The sequence below is a fragment of the Crotalus tigris genome, unplaced genomic scaffold (assembly GCF_016545835.1).
Source record: "Crotalus tigris isolate CLP2741 ecotype Arizona unplaced genomic scaffold, ASM1654583v1 scf7180000019221.656610, whole genome shotgun sequence".
NCBI classification, from domain to species: Eukaryota; Metazoa; Chordata; class Lepidosauria; order Squamata; family Viperidae; genus Crotalus; species Crotalus tigris.
In genome coordinates this window covers 222,999-246,826 of record NW_024097442.1, presented here as the reverse complement: position 1 = coordinate 246,826, position 23,828 = coordinate 222,999, and the positions used below count along the sequence as shown (strand labels likewise).

The 23,828-nt window shown below is 44.3% G+C and overlaps 1 protein-coding gene across 1 annotated transcript in view; it reads right to left on the bottom strand.

Annotated features, from left to right (window-relative positions):
• LOC120316068 (1-acyl-sn-glycerol-3-phosphate acyltransferase alpha-like) overlaps positions 1-9,277 on the bottom strand; it is a 30,269-nt gene extending 20,992 nt beyond the window's left edge. Inside the window, exon 1 of the mRNA XM_039361245.1 lies at positions 5,504-9,277. Within this exon, the coding sequence (XP_039217179.1) occupies positions 5,504-5,679 (176 nt within the window). The 5' untranslated portion in view covers positions 5,680-9,277. The remainder of the gene's footprint in view (positions 1-5,503) is intronic.
• Positions 9,278-23,828: the final 14,551 nt, after the last annotated feature.

Genomic DNA, 23,828 nt, shown 5'->3' with positions numbered 1-23,828 from the left:
AGGGGAACTGCCTCAGATGGGCAACATAGGCCTCTCCACAACAGGAGAAAAATGACTGATAGTAAGTGACACATGACAGGAGCATTGGACAGCAAAGACAGTGGAGAATGGCACAGGCGGCAGTGCTAGAGTGGATGTAGAGGCCTGGGTTGGTTGCAGCAGGCCGAGACTGCTAAAGACCCTAGGCCTTTACTGTATTTCAGATCCAAGTCTGGCCATGTTGCTTAACAAATGCTGCAGGGCTGAGCTGGGGCAGCTGCACTTTCAGCACATTCTCAGCTTGGCCTCTTGCAGCAAGCCTCCAAGGGCTTCTCCCATCCTTTGAAGTACTTCTACATTCTGTTTAATGACCCACACAATCGTTTAATGACACAACTGGGAAAGTCAAGATTGTGCTCATTGAGTGAAACAGCCATGTGGGTGCCTCAACCAATCAAAATTTCAGGCTCATTTGTGATAATAAATTAATGACTACCTGTAAGGATAAAATACTAGGGAAAAGATCATACAGTTCTTGCCAAAACATTTTGTTCATAAAGCTGGAACGGACAGATATCACAAAATAGAGTGCTCCAGAACTGTTCAAATTATTCTGAACCTGAGACCAAATATATTATAAAGACATTTCCTGCCTGACAGTAAAATTACATCAATGTTGTTTTCACATAACACTCCAATCACATTTTAATTTAGTATGTTATGCAAATACAGTTCATGAACTAACTGTTCATGTACAATTAGTTTACCTATCTTATGTGCACCCGGAAAAAGTTTAAGCAGGGTTTATGTACTGCACAAACATGGCCACAGATTCTTCAATGGAGAATAAAAACAGTTTGAAAAGGACACGGACAAATGATAGAAATAACAGGCCCAAATTAAAAGGTAACTATTAAAAAGCTTCCCTCCCCACTTGCCCTCCTCCAGGTCAGACTGCTTGCTTTCAAAAAGTGACATAAACAAATGGAGGAATGTCAGGGAATTCTGCCTTTATTATTTATTCTTCATATTCAAAAGCAAATATCTTCCAGGGTTCCAAGTGAGTCACCAAAAATTCAGTGATCATTAGTTATTCCCTTTAGGGCATGCAATATATTTTCTATATATATTTCTATCTGCTATTATCAGATGTAATTTAGGTGTGGATATTTGTGAACTTGCTTAAACTTGCTTATCAGAGAATACACAAAGGACTGGAGATGTGTAATATATTCTTCTGAGATAATTACATTTGTATTGAGAAATACATATTTTATTTGGTCATGATGAATTTCAGAGTTCCAGTCTAGCTCCGAATGGAGAATGAGTGTCAGGACTACCATCCTGTTACATCATTCATGCCTACCCTGAGATGACATTTTGAAGACCCCCTGGTGGATTGGCACACTGCCACTCAAATTGAGATCATCAGACAAGGAAAATGACCCATTACAGTGCACATTCAAGAATTCTAAAATCTAGCTGTTCAACTGGGGGATCGGCCACAGTTGATCCTGATGGATTACTTCTGAGAAGTGCTGAGTTGAGAGCTGTATTACACCTGCCTGTCCCGGGGTGCACCCAGAAATCTTTAAGGATAGTACATCCTGGTCAGTGCAGTTGGGATTGATCTGGCCACATTCCATGAATGCACTGGACAGCAGATGCAGAATCCCTACACCTCAGAGAAGAGAGAATCCTCAAAAGCGGGTAAGGGAGGGCCAAACCCCTGATACTCCACCAAATACTATTAGCAAAGAGGGCCAGTGGGCTGCTGAGTCCTAGCTTGTCAGCCAACAGTCACTCTTGCAAGAAGCATCAAGAAGAAAGAGAAAGACCCCCCTAAGCTGAAGGAGGGGGGCGGAAAGGAGTGGAGGTTGTAATGATGGCAAGGGAACTCCAACCAAGACAACTGAGGTCAATCTTGAGAGCGATAATGGAGGAGAAGATGACCCTATGGACTAGTCTTTTCCAGGAGAGGCAGAATGTCAGGACTACCATCCTGCTACACCATGCTCACTTGCCGCCAACCTGCCATGGTGGGATAAGGGAAGGGTCAGCATGAAGGAATCGAAACAATGCATTGTGCCACCCCGTGAGAGCCACCGGCCATTCCAAGTCACACTATGAAATGCAGAACCCTCCAGCCCATAAAGCCAGGGACTGTTACCCAAACAATTTGTTGGAATTTAATTGGACTCTTGAAGATAACCAGGGAGGAAGGTCGAAACCAGGGAAAAGTTAATTATATGTTTTGAGTACAGAAATCTCAGATCCAGCTTTGCTTCTTCTGTAACTTCATGGCTTTACTAAAGTGTATTTTCGTTAACAATGGATTTCAGAATCTTTGACCAAGTTAGGATGGTTGACAGTGAGGGTGGGGGGGGGAATGAGTAGATATAAGGATATTTAATTAGTCAGTGATCAATCATTATTTAAAAAAAAATTAAAACACTCATTTCAGTCATTACCTCTCAGACAGAACCCAGCAATAAGAGTAGAAAGAATTTGGAGAATGGGGACCATTTTACTCCAAAAGCCTGCATTGCACCTCCACTTGCATTACACAAACTCATAATGCCTCATTTATGCATACGTACAACCCAATCAAAATATTGGTGTTCCACATTTCTTTGTGTTTTTCTTTTATATACACTCTTCTAATTACATTCCTCTTATGGGTCTTTCTGTCCAGCCACACAACCATCAGCCTCATTCTCTTACTCATCTACCCATCTCTTCTGTCACATACTGCCATACAGCACACAACACACTCACACAGTGGCTATACATATAAGAAACATGCTTTCATTGTAATTTACCTATATTCCAGTCAGCTTGATAGCATGGAAGAAAGTGACTATGAGGAAATGTTTTAAATTTATTAAAAGCCTCTTATGAGGCTTGAATGATAGAACTCACAAGTGGTTCCTTAACCTTAAACAGGCAACAGCCAGGCTAGCCAATTGGAACAAAATATAATAAAGCCAGAAGTCAATCCTCTTCATCTCTATCCAAGGAATCATATTAGAAGGCTTAACAGCATCAACCTCACAACATCCAATTTGTTTATCATTTCATCTTCCAATTTATCTTATCTATCAAAAGGGCTTTTCAACAATCCATTGGCAGAACAATCAATTAAGAATCCCAAGACAAAATGCTTATTTGAACAAAAAGCCCTCTCTACTCTTCCTGCCACAATTCTTCTCCTTATATCCTTGTTCATTGCTTTTTATCCACTAACATCAGTATTCTAGTAAAGAGTACATGGTTGACCAAAGTGCTGAAATAAAATTTTATTTTATTATAAAGTATTATATATCAATTGATTGATTCCCCTCCTTTTACAAACAGCCCTGACATTTTTACATCTGACAAAAACTGTAAAGGTTAGGGCTTTTTTAAAAAAGGAGGGGAACCAATCAATAGGCATAAATTTGCCATGAGAAAATAAATATTCAGAAATCAATTAGAATATCTTTCAGGTTTCATCTATTATTGAATTTAAAGTGGCCATCACAACATAAATTAAATGAAAACAATGAAATAGCTGCATCAATTCAATTGTGCATCTGTAAAAGATTTTTATTTTACTACTGGAGTTAATCTTATTAATAATAGGCTTGTATTTTTATTATTTTATGATTGGGCACTGTAAAGATTTTGAACACCTTCATTTAAATATTAAAGTAACGGCAATTCAATTTTCTTTTACCATTGCCACTTATAATGTCCCCTCGCATATCATGTCTGTATACACATACAAATATTTCTGATTATCTAGGGAAACACTTCAGACATCTGATGAAATGGAACATAACCATGAGTTCATACCATAAATAATTGTTAAATCTTTTCAGTGCCAATGGATTTTTGAAAGGATAGGCTCATGAAAAATGGGTGTTGATTAAGTCAAAACCGATATGAAAAGTAATTATGCACCCTTTGCAGAAATTACCCCCATTTCTCTTTTTCTTTTGTGAATAAACCACTCGCAAATGGGCATAAATCAGGCCAAAAAAGGATGCCCTTAATAGCAAAATCCATCATTTTTTTTCACTGTACTTCTAATTTCTTGAAGAAAAAAAAAGGCTATTCTTGATCTAAAGGATGGAACTATCTGGTTCTCATGCTGCTTTGTAGGTAAATCTTTGTCCCCTAGGCCAGGGCTTTTCAACTGGTGGTAGTGTACCACTTATGGTACTTTGCCACATGGCAGGTAGTAAGCGATTGCTAGCCAGGTGTAGCAGGAGAGGGGAATGAGCCAAAGTGAGCCAAGCTGTAGCTGCAGGACTGTCTGGGCTCAGCAGAAGCCCCAGGAGCCAGCAGGGCTCCAGCTGATTGGCGCTTCCAGAAGCAGCTGGGAGCTGGAGGTGAACTGAAGAAAAGGGGGGGGTGAGAAGAGAGGAGAGGTTATAAAAGAATGTGATTTGGGTGGGGGAAGGGGAAAAAAGACAACAGGAAAAGTTTAATCCCTTTAAACAAATATAATTAGTTTTACCCTCTTTAATTGAGTCCGTCTATAGCTTTTAGAAAGTTTTGTTTGAACGTAAACAGGCTTAATTTGAAGCTAAAGCTTTTTGCAATTGCAGGTACCTTCAGTCTAGAATTGCAACATTGTGACACGTGACACACCTGAGGCAGCTTAAAGACAAAACAAAATAGAGTTTGTGTTTCTTTATTTTCTTGCTTTGCACTTGATTCCTGTGTCTTTAAGGGTACAAGGAAAGGATTGGGGGGGGGGTGTGCATTCTTACTACAATGTGGAAGAGCTCAGAAGGGCGAACCAGCTAGCTCAGGAGTCTAACATACTTAGCAAATTTAGCAAATTTAAGACCTGTGGATTTCAACTTCCAGAATTCCTCAACCAGCCATGAGGGCTGAGGAATTCTGGGAGTTAAAGTCCACAAGTCTTAAAAGTGCCAAGTTTGAAGACCCCTGAACTAGCTGGTAGTGGTGCATATTAATAAACATGGATAAATTCATCATACATTTGTCAGTGCAAAGGGAAAGTGATTCAGCAAAGGAACAGCTACCAAAGAAATTAAAACTGGTACTTTTTTACTTTTTTCTACAGTTTGTAATATTTTATTAGATTATAGAATAAAATACAAAAGCAAATAGTAGGACACAGTGGGGAGGAAAAAAGGGAGGGAAAGTGAGTGAGAGAAGGGAAAAAGAACATACTTCCTCTGTTGCAGTAGAACATTAACATTGAACCTCAACTATTTACTTTTCCATAATATTATAAACTAGCCATTTCTATAACAACAAATGAATCTAATCAGTAAAACCCAACCCCCCCTCCTTTTTGTCATCAGGTTTTTGACACCTTGCTAAGCACTGGTGGTACTCAAATATTGTCATGTCCTAAAAGTGGTACAATCTGTAAAAAGGTTGAAAAGTCCTTTCCTAGGCTGAAGAAGTTGGCTATCACAGGCCTATCTTTCAGAAAAACTTGGTGCCAAGACTTATCTTGTTCTCATCCCTCAAATTGAAACTAGAATTAACATCTACTCACTTCATGTTTTCCACTCTTTGTCCAATGAATACAGCTACCCAAGGGGATATTGTGATAGACAGGAATAAAACCCAGCAACTGAGTAAGGCCAACTTGCAGAGGAATCTGAAGATCATGCTCCATTGATAAAGTAGAAAGATCACAATTAGTGTGAAGGTGAGTAAGAGAAGATCCATTGTTGCTGGAATAAAGGTGCAGATAAATATGGAGGAACAAATAACACTAGGGAAGGTAAACAGATATCCCAGGGTGGAGAAAGGGGGTGGCCCTTCTATAAAGATTCAAGCTATCAATTGGTGTTGCCTGTGGGAAGGATAGAGGAGGGACATTGACACAGAAGTATGTCAGCAGAGAGTGTGGGAGGGAATGCTCCAGAACTGCATGTGGTATGTATTCTGAAAGATGAGAAAAAGATTGAACCACAACAGAATAAATCATTCTGAATTTATATTATATCTTTTTTTTTTTTTGGCCAGGCACTCAGTCTCTTGCAGATAAAACCAGTCTGTATTTTCATTTTTTTTTTCACAAAGCCTGAATACTTATCCAGGATTTTGATAAGTACTGTAGATATTGATGTTTGAAACGAGAGAGGAACAAGTAGAAGTACTCTGTTAGGTGAGCATCCTTTGGTGAAGTATTTAAAAAACCTATTAGGCACCCTTCTGAAATGAGTGACTTGTTTTTGAAAGCTGGAAAGATCTAGAACCAAGGAGAGGAAATTTTCATGAGATATGGACCAATATATGTTCTTGTTCCATGCTACTGATGACCACGAAAACATTTTTAAGGCAAAACTAGTCAGAGCATATGAACTTTGGCCAGGGTGCAGAGCTCATTTCATTGCTTAACCAAGCACCCTCTTAAGAAACAACCTGGCACAGGATTTAGTTCAGTTTGGGGGACCATTTTCATCCTGTTATAACATTAAAAGATCCTCTCCACATGCCATGCCAGTAGACTTTCTACATCTCATATAATTGGAAGCCACTCTCTTTTTTGAGAGAAGAAGAGTAGCCCCATATAATATGGAAAATAATCCCTAGTTTTTCTTAATTTCCTTGAATGGGAGATGTTTGTCTGATTGATATAATAGACACCTCTCTTCAAACATAAAATTTAAAAACCTTGTGGACAGGAAACTAGCATTCTGTTCTCCTCCAAAGATTTCAGGTCATAACTTTCAGATTACTACTATTTACTGTTACTCCTCCTCCTCCTGCTGCTGCTGCTGCTGCTATTACTACTTATTAGGGATTTCAAAGTTCAGATTTACTGGTACTTAAAACATAATGTACCAGACATTGTTATTAAAAATGTACAAAGGGGATAGATTACAGTATGTCTGGAATAGGCTGTCTTACAGATGAAAGAAGAAGAATGATAATCAGAACTGCAAGATCAGATCAGCATTCATCCATTTGCAGCCTGGTTCCCTTGATGTATTTTTCAAATAATTTCAACATCCTTTACATTTCAGATAAGATGCCTATTCACTGTTCAGGGTTAAATCAAAGGAAGTTGCTTTTTATCATTTCATCCAATAACCTTAACTGTGTCATAACCTGTCTTTATAGTGTCATAGTAAACATGTATTAGTAACCATCTATTATCTCAACCCAAATGTGACCTATGATAAAATACTACAAGATATATACTTCCTCCCCCAAGGAACTCAAACAAAGCCAGGACTGAAACCATGCGTCCTTTTTTAATTTTGAACACAAAAAGGGACAATTATGTGACTAATATTTTTTACTGTTCCCCTTCCTCCAACCTCCCTAAAATATGACAATTACTGCAATGATCTTTTGGTTTATACTGTGGAAATCAGCAGGTAGGCCTTATATAAAGTCATTTTTAATATATTTTATATCTTTGGAGGAAAAGAGAACATAGGTTTAATGCCTACATTTTATGTTTAACTATAGAACAGAAGGTATATAGAACCTACTACATGGGGGCAAAGGGAAATAATCCCCCATCTGTTTTTTTCTGAAACAGGCTAGTAAAATGCAAGAAAGGTTGTTTTTTAACTCATGGCCTACAATTGTTAACAGTTGAACAATTGTTTGCAACACTTTTAGATTGAAAAAGATTACCACACATCCTGATGGATAGCTTTGGCTCTCAGAAAAAAAGAACATTGAGATGACAACGTCAAGAGACTAACTTTAAAATATTAGACATATACCCTCAAGAAAAACTTGACTCCTAGTGATTCCATGAACAAATCTATGCAATTTTCCTGGCACATTTTGGAAGTGATTTATTATTGCTGTCTTCCATGACACCTTGTTTTATACTATCTAGTCCAGTCTGAATACTGCCCAATTGAAAGTAGCCCAAAATAACCTCATTAGTAAGATTTACTTAGGAGTGCCCTTAGGGCACTCCTGCTGCCTATTTAAGGATGGAGGTAAGACCATCACCATTTGAGTAAATATTTAAGAATCAATGGTCCAGCCTTTTGTCACCCATTCTACAAATATGTTCTCTACCACCTTTGGGAGAATGTAGGATTACATATAGGCTTTTTGAAAGCGATTCCAGTGCTTCAGTGAAAAGGGGTTTAACTTCCCTTCACCCGCCGATCGTGATATCTGCAAAACTTGAAAGAAGACTTTGTAAAGTCGCTATCAAACAATATCTATGACCTTGCAGTATTGGTTAAGTGGAGGACATTAACCACTTTGTCCTCCACTGTCTCATTTACAATGAGATCAGAGCGAAATTACTGATGGCAGTGAACTTAAGTGCTCAGACCTTAAAAAAATGAACTATTTTCTTGTTACATTTGCTTTACTGTCATTTAAACTTTCAAAGAAATATGTAATTTCTTAATTGTAGCTTTGGATTCATTTTGCTGTAACCTTTTACATCCATTACTCTTTTTACAGTCATAATTTATAATTTGCAATCTTATTATTTATTTTATTGTATAATATGACACACTATATATTATTTGTGAATACAACAATGAATTTGTTGTCCTTTCTAATTTGCACTTCTGGTATTTCCTATGATTTTCATCTAAGTTATCAGGCACAAGATTACTTAGCTTTCAAGCCCATGTGCAATCCATATGTTATAAAAGTCCAGGGGCTTGTTGGCTATTTAATCTATCCTCATCATTTAAAAAAACTCAGAGTATGTTGGAATACTTGGTTGACATTATGTATATCACAGCATTCTCAAGTAATGTGAATTCCTAGTAAATGATGTAGGCGTATGGTGTGATTATATTTGTGACCCATTAAGCCAAATGAAATCCATGAGAATTGGTTAAGCTGTTATTTAACCAGTCTGGTACAGAAGCAGCTGGTTATACACTCAAGGGAACAGCAGTGAAAGAACAGGGCAGTACCATACAGTATCATACACTTGAGCAGCACCATATAGTAGGATATTGCAGCAAATTAGGTGGGATGAGTTGCTATACACTCTGCAACAGATTCATTCAAAATGTGAAAAAGTCAACTTCCAAGAAAGAAATGGAAAAGTGAAGATGGTTGCAATGGAATAAAGAGGAAACCAATACATCAGCTCTTCATAATTCCTGTCTGGACAAAGAGGATCTGGTATCATCCAAAAATGCTCCATATATTTATTTTTCATGACAGTAGTCTCTGGTGATTTTAGAACTCTGGGAGACAAGGAAATAACTAATTTGCTCAAACTGTGGTTGGCATGTTTGGAAGGACAATAAGATCGCATACTTTTTTGTAATCACTTTCAGAAATTGCCTGTTAACTGCTTTTCAATTATTAGAAATCTTTTAGTTTGACAAGTTCAATCCTTAGTAAAAACAATTTTAAATAAAGTTTAAGGACTTCATTTTTTCCTGGAATAAATTGCAAAAGAATAATTAAAACCTTGATTTTTAGAAAATTACAAATGAATTAAGGGTTCAGATAAGTTTGAAATAATATTTTGAAATTAATTATGAGAATCTTTCCTGTGGGAAAATAGTTTTTCTTTGAATTCTTTAAAAAATATGATAAAATGGGACTTTGAAAGTTGGACACCTAAGGGAACTAAAATAACTAAATAGAAGAGAATAATACTTAAATTTGATCTGAAAATGGATTTTAAAATGATGAACTATGATAATGATGTGGAAAAAGATGCTACATCTACAAAAGAAACCAGTTAATATTTTAATAATTAAAAGGGTTATAAAATAGCAAAGCAAGAAACTGAGCTGAATAATTTTCTTATTGTAGGAGATGACCAGGCTAAACCAGTCAAATGCATCATCAGTCTCGAGTTTCTTCATGCCCAAAGAGATCTAAGTCCACTCCATCTTGAAATCTATTGACTCTTATCTATTGCAAATTTGCTTTAACCATTATTAATTCAGATTTTTGTAGAGAGCTTAAGCTTGCAATAAATTTTATATTCATTTGAACTGCCTGAGTTTTCCGATTTCCCCAGCATTTGACAACTATATATAGTGCTTTGGAGAATGGCTTGACTCCCTCTTCTTTGTGGCAGCCCCTGAGGTATTGGAACACTGCTATCATTTCACCCCTCATCCTTCTCTTCATTAGACTAGACATACCCAATTCCAGCAACCTCTAGCAGCCTGATCATTTTTGTTGCTCTTCTCTGTACTCTTTCTAGAGTCTCAAACATCTTTTTACATCGTAATGACCAAAACTGGATGCAGTATTCCAAGTGTGGCCTTACCAAGGCATTGTAAAGTGGTATTAACACTTCACGTGATCTTGATTCTATCCCTCTGTTAATGCAGCCTAGCACTGTGTTGGCTTTTTTGGTATCTGCAGCACACTGCTGGCTCATATTTAAGTGATTGTCCACTAGGACTCCAAGATCTCTCTCACAGTTGCTACTATTGAACAAAGTACCACCTATACCTGTGCATTTTGTTTTTCTTGCCTAAATGTAGAACCTTACTTTTTTCACCATTGAATTTCATTTTGTTAGATAGCGCCAGATGTTCAAGTCTATCAAAATCCTTCTGTATCTTAAGCCTATTTTCTGGAGTGTTGGCTATTCCTGCCAGCTTAGTGTCATCTGCAAATCTGATGAGTTCTCCATCTATCCCCTCATCTAAATCATTGATGAAGATGTTGAAGAGCATTGGGCCCAGAACAAAGCCCTGGGGCATCCCACTACACACTTTCCTCTATATGGATGCAGTCCCATTGAGACCCACATGCTGAATATGGCTGGTCAGCCAGCTATGAATCCATCTGGTAGTGATGCTGTCTAACCCACATTTTTCTATCTTATCAAATAGTTAGGTTGTGGCCTACTTTATCAAATGCCTTACTGAAGTCCAAGTAAATTATATCCACAGCATTCCTTTGATCCACTAATTTTGTCACCTGGTCAAAGAATGTAATAAGATTTGTCTGGCATGATCTGTTTTTGACAAACCCATGCTGACCTTTGGTAATGACTTTGTTTGCCTATAGATGTTTGCTGATTCATTGCTTGATTATCTTTTCCAAGATCTTCCCAAGTATTGAGGTCAGGCTAATAGGTCTGTAGTTTCCTGGATCCATTTTTTTCCCTTTTTTGAAGATGGGAACTACATCAGCTCTTTTCCAGTCCTCTGGTAGTTTCTCTGTGCTCCAGGATCTTTGAAAAATATAGTTCAGTGGTTCTGAGATCACATCTGTCAGTTCCTTCAGAACCTTGGGGTGTAGTCCATCTGGTCCTGGTGGTTTGAACTCATCTAGGATGGACAGGTGCTCACTTACCATTTTCTTGCCTATCTTAACTTGTGTTTCTAATCTGTTTTTTATGGTACTGTTTTTGATAGGTTGGATTGTTTTTTCCCTTTGTGTAAGTACGGATGCAAAAAACGAGTTGAGTAGTTCTGCTTTCTCCCTGTTGTTTATAATCTTTTTGCCACTTTCTCCCACTAGTGGACCAATTATTTCCTTAACTTTTTTGTTGTTTTTTACATGTTGAAAGAAGCTTTTTTTTGTTATTTTTGACTTTTGTTGCAAGGTTCATTTTGAGCCTTGGCTTTCCTCACTTCATCTTTGCAGTTTTTCCTGAAGATGTTTTGCTTCTCATCCAAGAAGCTTCTTCAGCTCTGACTGCATGGTAAGGAATGGCAGGATTTATACTCCTTGCAGACAGGTGCTCATCTGCATTCTTTTAGTGAGTCATTGAAGCCCCTGGAGGCTTATCTGTGTCATCAGGGTAACCTGAGTAATGCAAATGGGTGTGGGGCCTTCTTGGAACTGTTGAAAGGACTGTGTTGTAGACTGGAGATAGATGATGTTGTATTCTTCTCCCTCTGTTGAGTGAGGGCTGTTCAATTTTGACATAGATGGCCTCTAGGGGCTTCAACGACTCACTAAAAGAATGCAGATGACCAGCTGTCTGCAATGAGTATAAATCCTGCCATTCCCCACCATCCAGTCAGAGCTAAAGAAATTTTTTGGAGGAGAAGCAAAATGTCTTCAGGAAAAACAAGAAAGTTCCATTGCCTCATGAAAAAAGCACTTTTGGGATAACCATGACCTGGATGACTGAGAATCTCCATAAACAGTTAAACCAGGCAGGCTAAAATTCATGTTCTTCGTTATCATAATATTGATACCTTTTGTGAGGGAGGTCACCTTTTCGAGGAAAGTGTTTTTCATATATTTGCTACTATATGGAACTAGACAACTCCTTTCCTATTCTTTCAAGTTCATGCCACTATCTGGCTGCAATCAGCTAAAAAACTATCAATCTCTTATGCTCCACAATGTCACTTGATTATTAAAAAAATATAATAGAGCCAGGGCAGGGTATGAATAGCAATTTATCTCCATTAAAAAAAATAGTCTCAACAGTTAAACAATTTTATAACACCACCAGGGATAATAATAGATACAGTATCTATTTCTTTGCATTGTATCCAGCACATTGGATTTATATTCCAATTTCTCATGTTAAATTTTCTATAAAATACTTTCATTGGCTTTTCCCTAGTTTTGCCAAAATCAGTTTCATCAGTTTGTCTTCTCTTTTAGCAAAATATTGTACTTTTTAAAGTACTCCCTTTCTCCATATTAGGCAATGAATTTAACCTCATTTCAGATTTAATCATGGCTCTTTGTTTCTCAACTCTGAGTTTGCAATGAAGCACAAAATGTGATGAATTTAAAATCACAAAGAAGCCAAATTTTCTACACAACTTCTAATTCTTTCCCTGGAGAGGAATATTGCCATTATATGATTTTTAAATAATAAAATCTTTTCATTTTCCAACCCAAATATTGCACAATTTTATTATCAGCATCATAAAAAGCTTGATGAAATATAAACGGCTGAAGAACTGGTTGATTAATTTAGGTGCCCATCTTTTCCAAATTATGAACTTAGAGGAAATGTGTTTCAGTTCTTTATAAATATTTTTGTCAACAGAAAGTGCTATGATTTTCACTATTTATTTACTAATACTAATTCTTCTATCTCTATCAAGATAAATTTTTATTGACACAATTTCTGTAATAATAAGATTTATTTGGAATTCCAAAACCTTCTTCACTAGTATTATACACAATTCTTTAATTTATTCTTGCTTTGGCAACTCTGTATAGGTTTATTAACTATTTTCTACTATTTATTGAAAACTTTTTCATGCAATTTCAACAAGATGGTTATTCCCTCATCTCTCTGTAAAAACCCAACAGAGACTGCTTTCTTGCAGTCTTACAAGGAGCAAATGTATGGAGCACTTGTGGGTTATCTCCACCCTTGTTTTGGTCTGGAAAAGTTCAAAGAGCCTATCTATTCAGGGCTTTTTCTTTTTGTTGTAGTTGTTGGCTCCACTTTTGTGGAACTGTTTTCAGTCCATCATTTCTTCCTCCATAAGTCCATTTTTCTTTGGCTTGATTTTTGACTTCAGTACATATAATATTTATGTTCCAATAAACCAATTCCACTCATTCTGGGAAACACACATTTTGCAACTTGCTTTGTCCTGGATAAAATACTAGCAGAAAGCATTTCTTTGGAATTAAGTGTCCGTAGGAGTCAGCAGGGGCCTGAGACACTGCACCCCATGCATGCATGTTGCCTTATTTTTGGCACAGATTTAAAACTAATATTTCTGGGGGAGACCATTCATAGTTGTAGGACTGTTTAAATCATCGTTTCACAGGGATCGCCTAAGACCAGGGCTTTTTTTCTCATAGAACGCTCAGAACAGCGTTACGGCACCTTTTTTTGATGGGTTTTTTCAACTTTTCCATGAGCTGTGCTACTCCCTCTATTCTATTGGATTTCGAAAGCCAATAGAATAGATTCTATTGAATAGACTCTTAATCTATGGTTTTTGAAAGCCAATAGAATAGACTCTATTCTATTGGCTTTCAAAAGCCAATAGGAATTGTCCAGACCTGGTCATTAATGGCTATCTCTGCACTGCAGAGTGTGTCAAAAGACCCACATGCAAGTTATTTGCAGCAAAGGCAAGTTTGCAGGAACTTTGCACCCCTCTCTGCTGAGCAACTACGCCATCTCCTACTTGTAAGTAAAAGAGGACCAGGGGTGGGAGGTGGGGAGCAGCACTTAATTCTGCACTGCTGAAAAAGCGGAGTCCATGTGCACTCCTGCCTTGTGCTCACCCGTGTCAGCCAGGCTCTCTGTGTCGCGCTACAGCATGGAGAGCCTGGCACTGAAGCACAGAAAACATGTGCACACCTGCCTTGTGCTCACCTCGTGCACCATCAGTGTGCATTGCGGCTGCTGCTGTGGGAGCCGCGGGGCCCACTTGACACAGCAGGGTTGTGCAGGACAGGGCAGTGGAGGTGGTGTTGGCGGGGCAGCGGCAGGCTCTGGGTGCGAAGGTGGTGCACGTGGGGCGCAGCGGGTGGCTGACCTTCCTTGGGCCGGGCCAGCCGCCGCTGTCTTACCCTGTGTGCCTATATGGCTGCCCTGGAGTGCCTGACCCGCAACGCCTGCTGCCGCCTCGGCCTACCTGCCGTCCGCACCCTCCCGCCGCTCCAGACTGGCATCTGGCTTGGCAACTGCAAGCTCTGCACCATTGGTGTGGTGTGTGGCTGGTGCTGTGGGAGCCACGGGGCCCACTTGACACAGCGGGGCTCTGCGGGACAGGCAGAGGTGGTGCTGGCGGGGCAGCAGCAGGCGCTGGGTGCGAAGCCGCCCACTACTTCACCTCGCTGCTTCCTCTCATGCTGGGCCGAGAGGGCAGCGGGGCTGTGCGGAGCCTCCTTCCCTCCGAACTTGGCGAGCCTTGCCCTTTTTGCTCCCCTGGCAATGATTCTGCCTTTTAATTCCACTCAGGGAGAGGGACCAACTCCCGCCCCCACCTTTATTGCCGCTGACTGAAGAAAGCGGCAGGTGAGAGCCGCCACTCGCCTGGGGAAGCCAGCGCGCTTAAGAGACGGGTGGGCTGCCTGTTCGCTTGCTTGCACCAGCCAGCCGGCCGGCCGGCTGGCCAGCCTGCTCACCCTTGCTTTACTTGGCAGCTAGAGAGGCTTGGGGCTTTCGTGGACTTCCGTTCCAGGTTCTCATGCAACCTTTTTTAGGCTGGCTGAGCACCCAAGCCTCCCAGACTGCTAGTACCCAGTCAATAACCTCCACAACAAAGGGTCGGAACTGGTCAAAAGTTCCGCACCTCCAAATCGATCCCCGATCGGAAAGAGAGGGAGGGAGGAAGGAAGAGAGGGAGAGAAAGAGAGACGGAGAGAGAAAGAAAGAGGGAGAGAAAGAGAGGGAGAAAGAGAGAGGGAAAGGGAGAGAGAGCGAGAGAGAGAAAGAGAGGAGAGAGAAATAGAGGGAGAGAGAGAAAGAGGGAGAAAGGGAGAAAAAGAGAAAGAGAGGGAGAGAGAAAGAAAGAGGGAGAGATTAAATTAGTAACATGGTTCTTAAGTGAATCTGGTTTCCCCACTAACTTTGCTAGTCAGAAGGTTGCAAAAGGTGATCACGTGACCCTGGAAAATGTGTTTGTGTATGTTGTAGGGCAAGGGGAGAAGAGAAAAGGCCATGTCTCCCTTCAGAGCCATAGGTGGAGCAGCTGAAGGTGTGATTCGGCACCCATGCTTCAAGACAAAATTTCATTTATTTGTAATTAGAAATAAATATTTCACAATATATAATTGTTTTTTGTGATTAATCACTATGCTTTAATTATGTTCAATTTGTAAAAATAAAAATATATCCTGCATATCAGATATTTACATTACGATTCATAACAGCAGCAAAATTACAGTTATGAAGTAGCAATGAAAATAATTTTATGGTTGGGGGACACCATAACATGAGGAACTGTATTAAAGGATCGCGGCATTAGGAAGGTTGAGAACCACTGGTTTAGATGGTGATGCTGGGATTTCTTCTGTGGTGAGATCCCCGCTCTGTTGTCTAATAGTTTGCTCATGGTTTCCAGGTCATTCTGAAGACTCCTTTGATTCTTCTTCATAATGAGTTAACTTCCTATTGTCAGCGTATCCAAAATCGTCTGTAGCCCGAAGCAAAGAAGACCGGCACACGCTGACACCCAACAAGCTTTTTATTGTGCAAGTGAGACAAAGTCAGCACTGGGGATACATTCTTTCCACTGCAATATATCGGCGTGCTCCACCCTGTGGCCCCGCCCCCCATCCCAAACCAACATCCGTTTGAGATGGATAAATGTTACGCCCCTTCCCTGTGCTTTCCCTTTCCCCGACGAAGCTCCGCCCCCACGCCCCACTGCCCGTGTGTCCGATCCGCGCGTCCGTTGCCCGCCGCTAATCTCGCCCTGCCGAACTTCCTGGTGGCTAGGAAGCAACCCCCTACCCTCCCGCCGAAGTGCATTCCCCTTAGCTCGAGGCGGTCCGCCCGTCACTGTTCGTTCTGCAGGCTGTAGGAGACCCTCGGGAACTCCTACTAATATCCAAGTTTCGTTGGCGTCCGTTGTGCATCTCGTGGAGACGTTCGCACAGAGGAGGTTCGCCCGGCGCGGCTGTGGGGTGTGGCGGTGCACCGTTCAGCTGCAATTCGCCCCGGTGGGTTGGTGTTCGTGCTCCCCCTGTCCCCGTTCGTATGGCAAGCCTTTGGGGCTTGACATGCGGCCCCCTCTACCACGCATCCCCCTGGAAAGGAAAAGAAGGGGGTTGAATACACAGTGTTACACTTGTTCCGCCCTGGTTTATCCGGGTGCTTACGGTGGAACGCCCGGATTAGGTCGGGTGCCTTTATGTCCTCCTCTCCCACCCAGGTTGCGTCCGATAACGGGTAGCCTTTCCACCGGAGGAGGTCTTGGGTTTTACCATACCGCTTTCGTGAATCTAGGATCTCCTGCACTTCATAATGGGACCCAGAGACCGGTCCTGGTGCCCCGTCAGCGTAGGGATCCCTATGCGCTGGTTTGAGTAGACTACTATGGAACACGGGGTGAACCTTGCCTAGAGAGGCGGGTAGCCGTAGCTGAACCGTAACTGGGTTAACCACTTTGAGGATCCGGAAGGGGCCCACATATTTCGGGCCCAGCTTTTTGCATGGCACTTGCAGGCGTAGATATTTGGTGGCTAAATACACCCAGTCTCCCACCTTGAATGGTTTATGCTCGGCCCGTTTTTTGTCGGCTTGGGTTTTGGCAGCAGCTTCGGCTTTCCTTCGTGCTACCTTCACCTGGTCCCACAACCCTGTAATTTTGGAGTACCATGTTTGAGGGGTTTGGCCGCTGGCCACCTCTGGTGACAATTCGGGAATGGGGTTAAACTCCATACCATACACTATTTTAAATGGGGTATACCCCGTACTGTTGTGGACGGTGTTATTATATGCCACTTCAGCAAACGGCAGCAGATCCACCCAATCCGTTTGCTGGAATGACACATAACTCCGGAGGTACCTTTCCACCATGGCGTTTGCCCTTTCTGCCGCCCCGTTGGTGCTTGGGTGATATGCTGAACTCAACGCCTGTGAGGACCCTAGTGAACGAACGAACTCCCTCCAGAATTTCGCGGTGAATTGAACCCCTCTATCTGACACTATTCTCCTAGGTATGCCGTGGAGCCGATAGATGTGTTGAATAAACAACCGCGACAATCGTCGCGCTGATGGCAGGCCTCTGCATGGGATAAAATGCGCCTGTTTGGAGAAGAGATCTATCACGGTCCATATCACGCTGTAGCCCCGGTTATCGGGTAGTTCTACAATAAAATCCATGGCGATCTCTTCCCACGGCCGAGACGGATCGGCCACCGTCTGCAATAACCCCATGGGCTTCCCCACCCGGGGCTTCACGCTGGCGCACACATGGCACCCTTTTACATGCTGTTCCACATCTACTTTCAGTTTGGGCCACCAGAACTGTCGTCGTACTAAATGCAGGGTCTTTAAAAATCCAAAATGGCCCGCTTGTTTAGCGTCATGACACCTTCTGAGCACGGAGGGCCGTAGGCTCTCGGGCACATACATCCTATCCCCTTTCCATGCCACACCGTCCCGATTAGTCAACCATTCCGCATGCTCATTCGCCCACGCATCTGACAGCAAGGCAGTCCTAATGGTGTCTAATTCGCTTACCTGAGACCTGTGACTTACGGTCTCAGCGGCCTCACGCCGATAAGGAGGCATCAGTGCCTGTATTACCTCCTCCCGTTTACTATGGTACTGCGGCATCCGTGATAATGCGTCGGCCAGAAAGTTCTTCCCGCCCGGCACATACCTCAGTGTGAACTTAAACCGGTTGAAGTATTGGGCCCATCGGACATGTTTGGGGGCCAGGCGCCTCGGGGTCTGTAGCGCCTCCAAGTTCTTATGGTCTGTCCACACCTCAAAAGGTAGTTCGGCCCCTTCTAACAAATGCCGCCATGTTGCCAGAGCCCAGCGGATCGCGAAGGCCTCCTTCTCCCAGACGGTCCAGCTACGTTCGGCCGTAGTGAATTTACGCGACGTATAGGCACACGGCTGCAACGCTCCCCCATGGTTCTTCTGCAACAGCACCGCCCCCACCGCCACATCGCTGGCGTCCACCTGGACCACAAAAGGGGTACTCTGGTCCGGGTGGCGTAACACGGGCTCCTTAGCGAATAACGTTTTCAACGACTCAAACGCTTTTTGACAACTTACGGTCCACTCTAGCCGTTGGCTCGGGCGCGGCCTCGCTGCAAGGTGTTTCGTCCGCAGCAGTTCCGTGAGGGGATGCACCACGGTTGCAAACGATGGAATGAACTGGCGGTAAAAATTCGCGAACCCGAGAAAACTTTGCAGCTGGCGTCTAGTCTGGGGCACTTGCCATTCCTGTACCGCTTGCACCTTGCTCGGATCCATTTCCACCCCGCTCCCTGAGATGCGGTAGCCCAGATAATCTAGACGCTCCCGGTGAAACTCGCACTTCGATAATTTCACATAAAGCTGGGCCTCCAGCAACTTCTGCAGTACTTGCCGCACCAGGCTGACATGCTCCTCCCTTGTTGCGGTATATATTAGAATGTCATCTAGGTACACGAGTACCCCGCGGTATAGGTGTTCATGCAACACCTGATTGATTAACTGCATGAATACCGCGGGTGCCCCCCGTAACCCGAATGGCATGACTCGAAACTGGAAACTGCCTAACGGACAGTTGAACGCCGTTTTCCACTCGTCGCCAGCCTTAATTCGTACTCTATAGTACGCCTCTCGTAGGTCCAACTTGGTAAATATGCGGCCCGTTCCCAAGTGTGCCAATAAATCCTTCATTAGGGGTAGGGGGTATACATGCTCAACACATACGGCGTTCAACCCCCGGAAGTCGAGACATAAGCGTAAGGAACCATCCTTCTTTTCTTTGAAAAGGACGGGAGCCGCTATCCGGGACCTAGCAGGCTGAATGAACCCTCGCGCCAAGTTCTGGTCAATGTATCTACGGAGTTCCTGCACCTCCGGTGATGTCATAGCGTACATCCGGGGTTTCGGGAGCTTGACCCCCGGCAATAGCTCTATAGCGCAATCCGTCGGCCGGTGAGGGGGCAGGTGATTACACTCCTCCTCGCTGAAGACCGCCGCTAAATCCCTGTATTCCTCGGGATATGGCACTTCTCTCCCCAACTCCTGGAGTTGCGCCGCTACCCCCGGGCACTTGGGAACCTGGCCCTCGTCACCACCTGTCTCTGGTATTGGACCCACCCCAAGACGCACTTTACGGTAACCCCCATCCCACCATATAGTTGGGGTCCATTTGTCCAACCAGGACAACCCCAATATGACCGTCTCTGTCTGGATGGGCACCACGATGAACCGCAACACCTTCCAATGGTCTCCTAGGTCCATGCGTACCCGTTCTGTCACATGGGTCGCGGGGACTCCCCCCAACAATGACCCGTCCACTTGTTCGAACCGTATGGGTTGTGGCAATGGATATATCCGGAACCCACTATCCACCGCTACCTTTCTACTCATCAGACATCGTGTACACCCGGTGTCGATCAAGGCCTGACATGACCTCCGTACACCCATCACCGGACTCGTGAGGACTATAGGGAGGATGAATGGACTAATGGGATCACTCACCATTGGGTCGGCCATTCCCTCATCAGGGCTGTCCTCCTCGTCCCCCGGCTGGTAGCGTGCCACGGCTGTAGGCTCAGGCATGACTGGAGACCCTGTTTTCGCCCCTGGAGATGGCTGCTGGATAACCGCCCTCGAACTCTCCGTGGCTTTCTTCATGGGCGTGGCTCTACCGACTGATACGGCCTTACGGGGGCTGGGTGCTGGACAGTTGGCTGCGCGGTGGCCCGGCTGGTCGCAGCGGTAACATCGAAAGCCGGCTGCTCCTGACGCTCCCGGTGGTTTTGGTGTTGCCCGTTGTTGGTCCTGACTTCCCTCGCGAGGCCTATCCCCGGGATGCCGCGGCCGCGGACCGTCCCCGTACCCTCGATGTACCTCTTTCAGGCCTGCCTCAAGTTCAACCACTACTCTGAACCAGTCTCTCAGTCTGTTGGGCACACCCCGATATACGCAGGCTTGCCGTAGGTCGTGGTCTAGGCCTGCTCTAAATTGATGTACTAACATCCGCTCCGGCCATGAGGACTGCAACCGTCCGGCTAACTTCCGAAACTCCCGCACGTACTCGATGGCCGGGCGTTTCCCCTGTTGGAGCGCTAGCAGGTCTGTCTCGGCCCTCTGTGCCCGGGTGGGGTCATCAAACCTCCCATGCAGAGCGTCCAGAAACAGCCCCGCACTCCCCAACTCCCGGGCATGGTCACTGTACAGGTCGGCCGCCCACGCGGCCGCCTCTCCGCGCAAGGCGGCAGTAATGGCGCCGACCATAGCCCATTGGGAGACATATAGCTGTGAAAACTGGTCCAGGTGGCTTATGGCCTGTCCCAGGAACATTGCCAATTAGTCGGGGTCGCCATCAAATGTAACCGGAATAGGGGGAACCCCCCACGGATATCCTGGCCCCCACAGCCCCTGGGGTTGGCCTGGCACAATGTTTGAATGTCCGACCGCGAAGCTCTGCCGTTCCATACCTCCTGCCTTCGTCGGACCTCTTGCCACGTTCCCGAGCCCACCCGGCTGGGTTGGGTGTGTCTGACCTGGCGGCCCGCTTGAAGGGAGCCCCATAACGCCCGGCCCACCTGAGGGGTTAGGCAACCGCAGCCGCGGACTGCTTAGGCGGAACCTGGACGAGGGGGTGCGCCCCGCAGCCTCCCCCTCCGATTGCCACATATTGGCGGCACCCTTGTAACTTGCTTCGCCAAACCGATGGCGCAAGATATCCATGGTCTCCTGGCCCGGAGCCGTGGAATAGCTCCAGTCTTCGTCGTCCTCTATGGTGGCACGTCTTTCTCTCCACCCCGAATGACTGAGCTTCAGCTTTGGCGTTAGGAGATGTTCGGGCTGCAGTCCAGTCACTGCCGGGCTTTGCCACCACTCCTCCTGTGGCTTAGCGGCTCCTGTCTCTCCCACGTCGAGTCCCGAGGTTGCAGGCTGTAGTAGTTTCGGCCGCACCACTGGCTGGGCTAGCGCTGGCTCCGGCGCCGGGACAGCGTCCGCAACCCCATTGGCCGCCACCTCCCCCTCAACCAAGGCGGCCCCCTGCGTTCCCTCCGCCATACCGTAGCCGACCACCGCACGCGGGAGCTGGAGGCTGGAGAGTTGTGAGTGCTGACTTTCTGTCGGCGTATCCAAAATCGTCTGTAGCACGAAGCAAAGAAGACCGGCACATGCTGACACTCAACAAGCTTTTTATTGTGCAAGTGAGACAAAGTCAGCACTGGGGATACATTCTTTCCACTGCAATATATCGGCGTGCTCCACCCTGTGGCCCCGCCCCCCATCCCAAACCAACATCCGTTTGAGATGGATAAATGTTACGCCCCTTCCCTGTGCTTTCCCTTTCCCCGACGAAGCTCCGCCCCCACGCCCCGCTGCCCGTGTGTCCGATCCGTGCGTCCGTTGCCCGCCGCTAATCTCGCCCTGCCGAACTTCCTGGTGGCTAGGAAGCAACCCCCTACCCTCCCGCCGAAGTGCATTTCCCTTAGCTCGAGGCGGTCCGCCCGTCACTGTTCGTTCTGCAGGCTGTAGGAGACCCTCGGGAACTCCTACTAATATCCCAAGTTTCGTTGGCGTCCGTTGTGCATCTCGTGGAGACGTTCGCACAGAGGAGGTTCGCTCGGCGCGGCTGTGGGGTGTGGCGGTGCACCATTCAGCTGCAATTCGCCCCGGTGGGTTGGTGTTCGTGCTCCCCCTGTCCCCGTTCGTATGGCAAGCCTTTGGGGCTTGACACCTATTGGATACAGTTATTCTCCTATAAGTTTAATGAAGTATATTTCTCCTCAACCTTGCTCTAGCATATTTGGTGTTCAATGTATCATAGTCCGAAACGGAGTGACTCCCTGAAAGGGATAAATAAGGCTTCAGTTTACTGTGGAATGGGATTGGAGAGTCTTTATGCATTTTCCCAGCCCAAGGACTTAGCCCTGCCATTCTCTAAGACTTAAATAAGATTATCAATTCTGCCAGTCTTCTTAAGGCCTGAGGTGGCTCTAGAATAAAGTCTAGACAAAAACTGAAGGCACTCAAGCTACTAGGCTAAAACATTAACTATTTCATGGCTTAGTGCAGGGGTAGGCAACCCAAAACACTCAAAGAGCCACTTGGACCCGTTTCCCACCAAAAACAAAACACTGGGAGCCGCAAAACCCTTTTGATATCTAAAATGAAGATAACACTGCATATATATCCTTTTTTACCTTTATTATAGGTGTGTGTATGTGTATGTGTGTGTGTGTGTATGTGTATATGTGTGTGTGTGTGTACACACACACACACACACACACACATATACACATTCAAAATAAAAGTAAAAATATGACTCTTGGGAATATCCATACTATTAAAACAATGATCACCCAGAGAATGCTTTAAGAGAATAAAATTACATACACACAAAGGTAAAAAAAGGATATATGCAGTGTTATCTTCATTTTAGATGTCAAAAGGGTCTCTCTCTCTCCCTCCCTCTCTATCTGCCCTTGATCTGCCACTCCTCTTCCCCCACTCTTTCTCTCTCCCTCTCTCTCTCTTTCTCCCCCCCCTCCTATCTGCTGCTCACCTGGCAAGCTTCAAGCTGTTGTCCAACAACCTCCAGGGTAGGCAACCTGTCTCTTTTATGACTCATGGACTTCAACTCCCAGAATTCCTGAGTCAGCCTAGCTGGGCTAGCTAGCTCTCTCCTGCCCTTCCTGCTTCCTGCTTCCTTCAGAGACGCAGCAAAGGGAGGAGCTCCGCCCAGTAAGCTTTTCAGCTCCTCGGAGAACACTGTGAGTGCACTCTCTTTTACACACACACACACACACACACACACACACAAACACACAGAGAGAGAGAGAAAGAGAGAGAAGCAGGGAAGTGCAATTGCCTCTCTCTGCAAAGGCAGAGGAGGCTGGGAGCCACAGGGGAAGGCTCAAAGAGCCGCATGCGGCTCCGGAGCCGCAGGTTGCCGACCTGTGGCTTAGTGTATTGAGTAATCCTAGTCAATATGTTTATTTTGTGGTTCATTAACTGTTGTGCCCAAACAATTTGTATTAATTCAGTGCATCAGGAATTAATGAATTAGAAGCAAGCTGTACAAGCAAAGACTTATTTTTGTAAGAGTAGGCAATTTTGCATTATTCTCTGCAGCCTGAGATTGCTTTTGTTTCACCAGAATATGCTTTTGTGGCTACAGCTGATTCCCTGGAGGGTCTCAACCAGGTTAAGCCATACACGATTATCAGATAACCTCATACTTTCAATTCTTTATATGAAGATCAGATAAATGTTGAACCAAGGTATCTTAACTTATTTATTTTCAGTAAGCTCTTTATAAAAGCCAATTTTATGTGGTGCTTAAGAATACCAGGTGAGA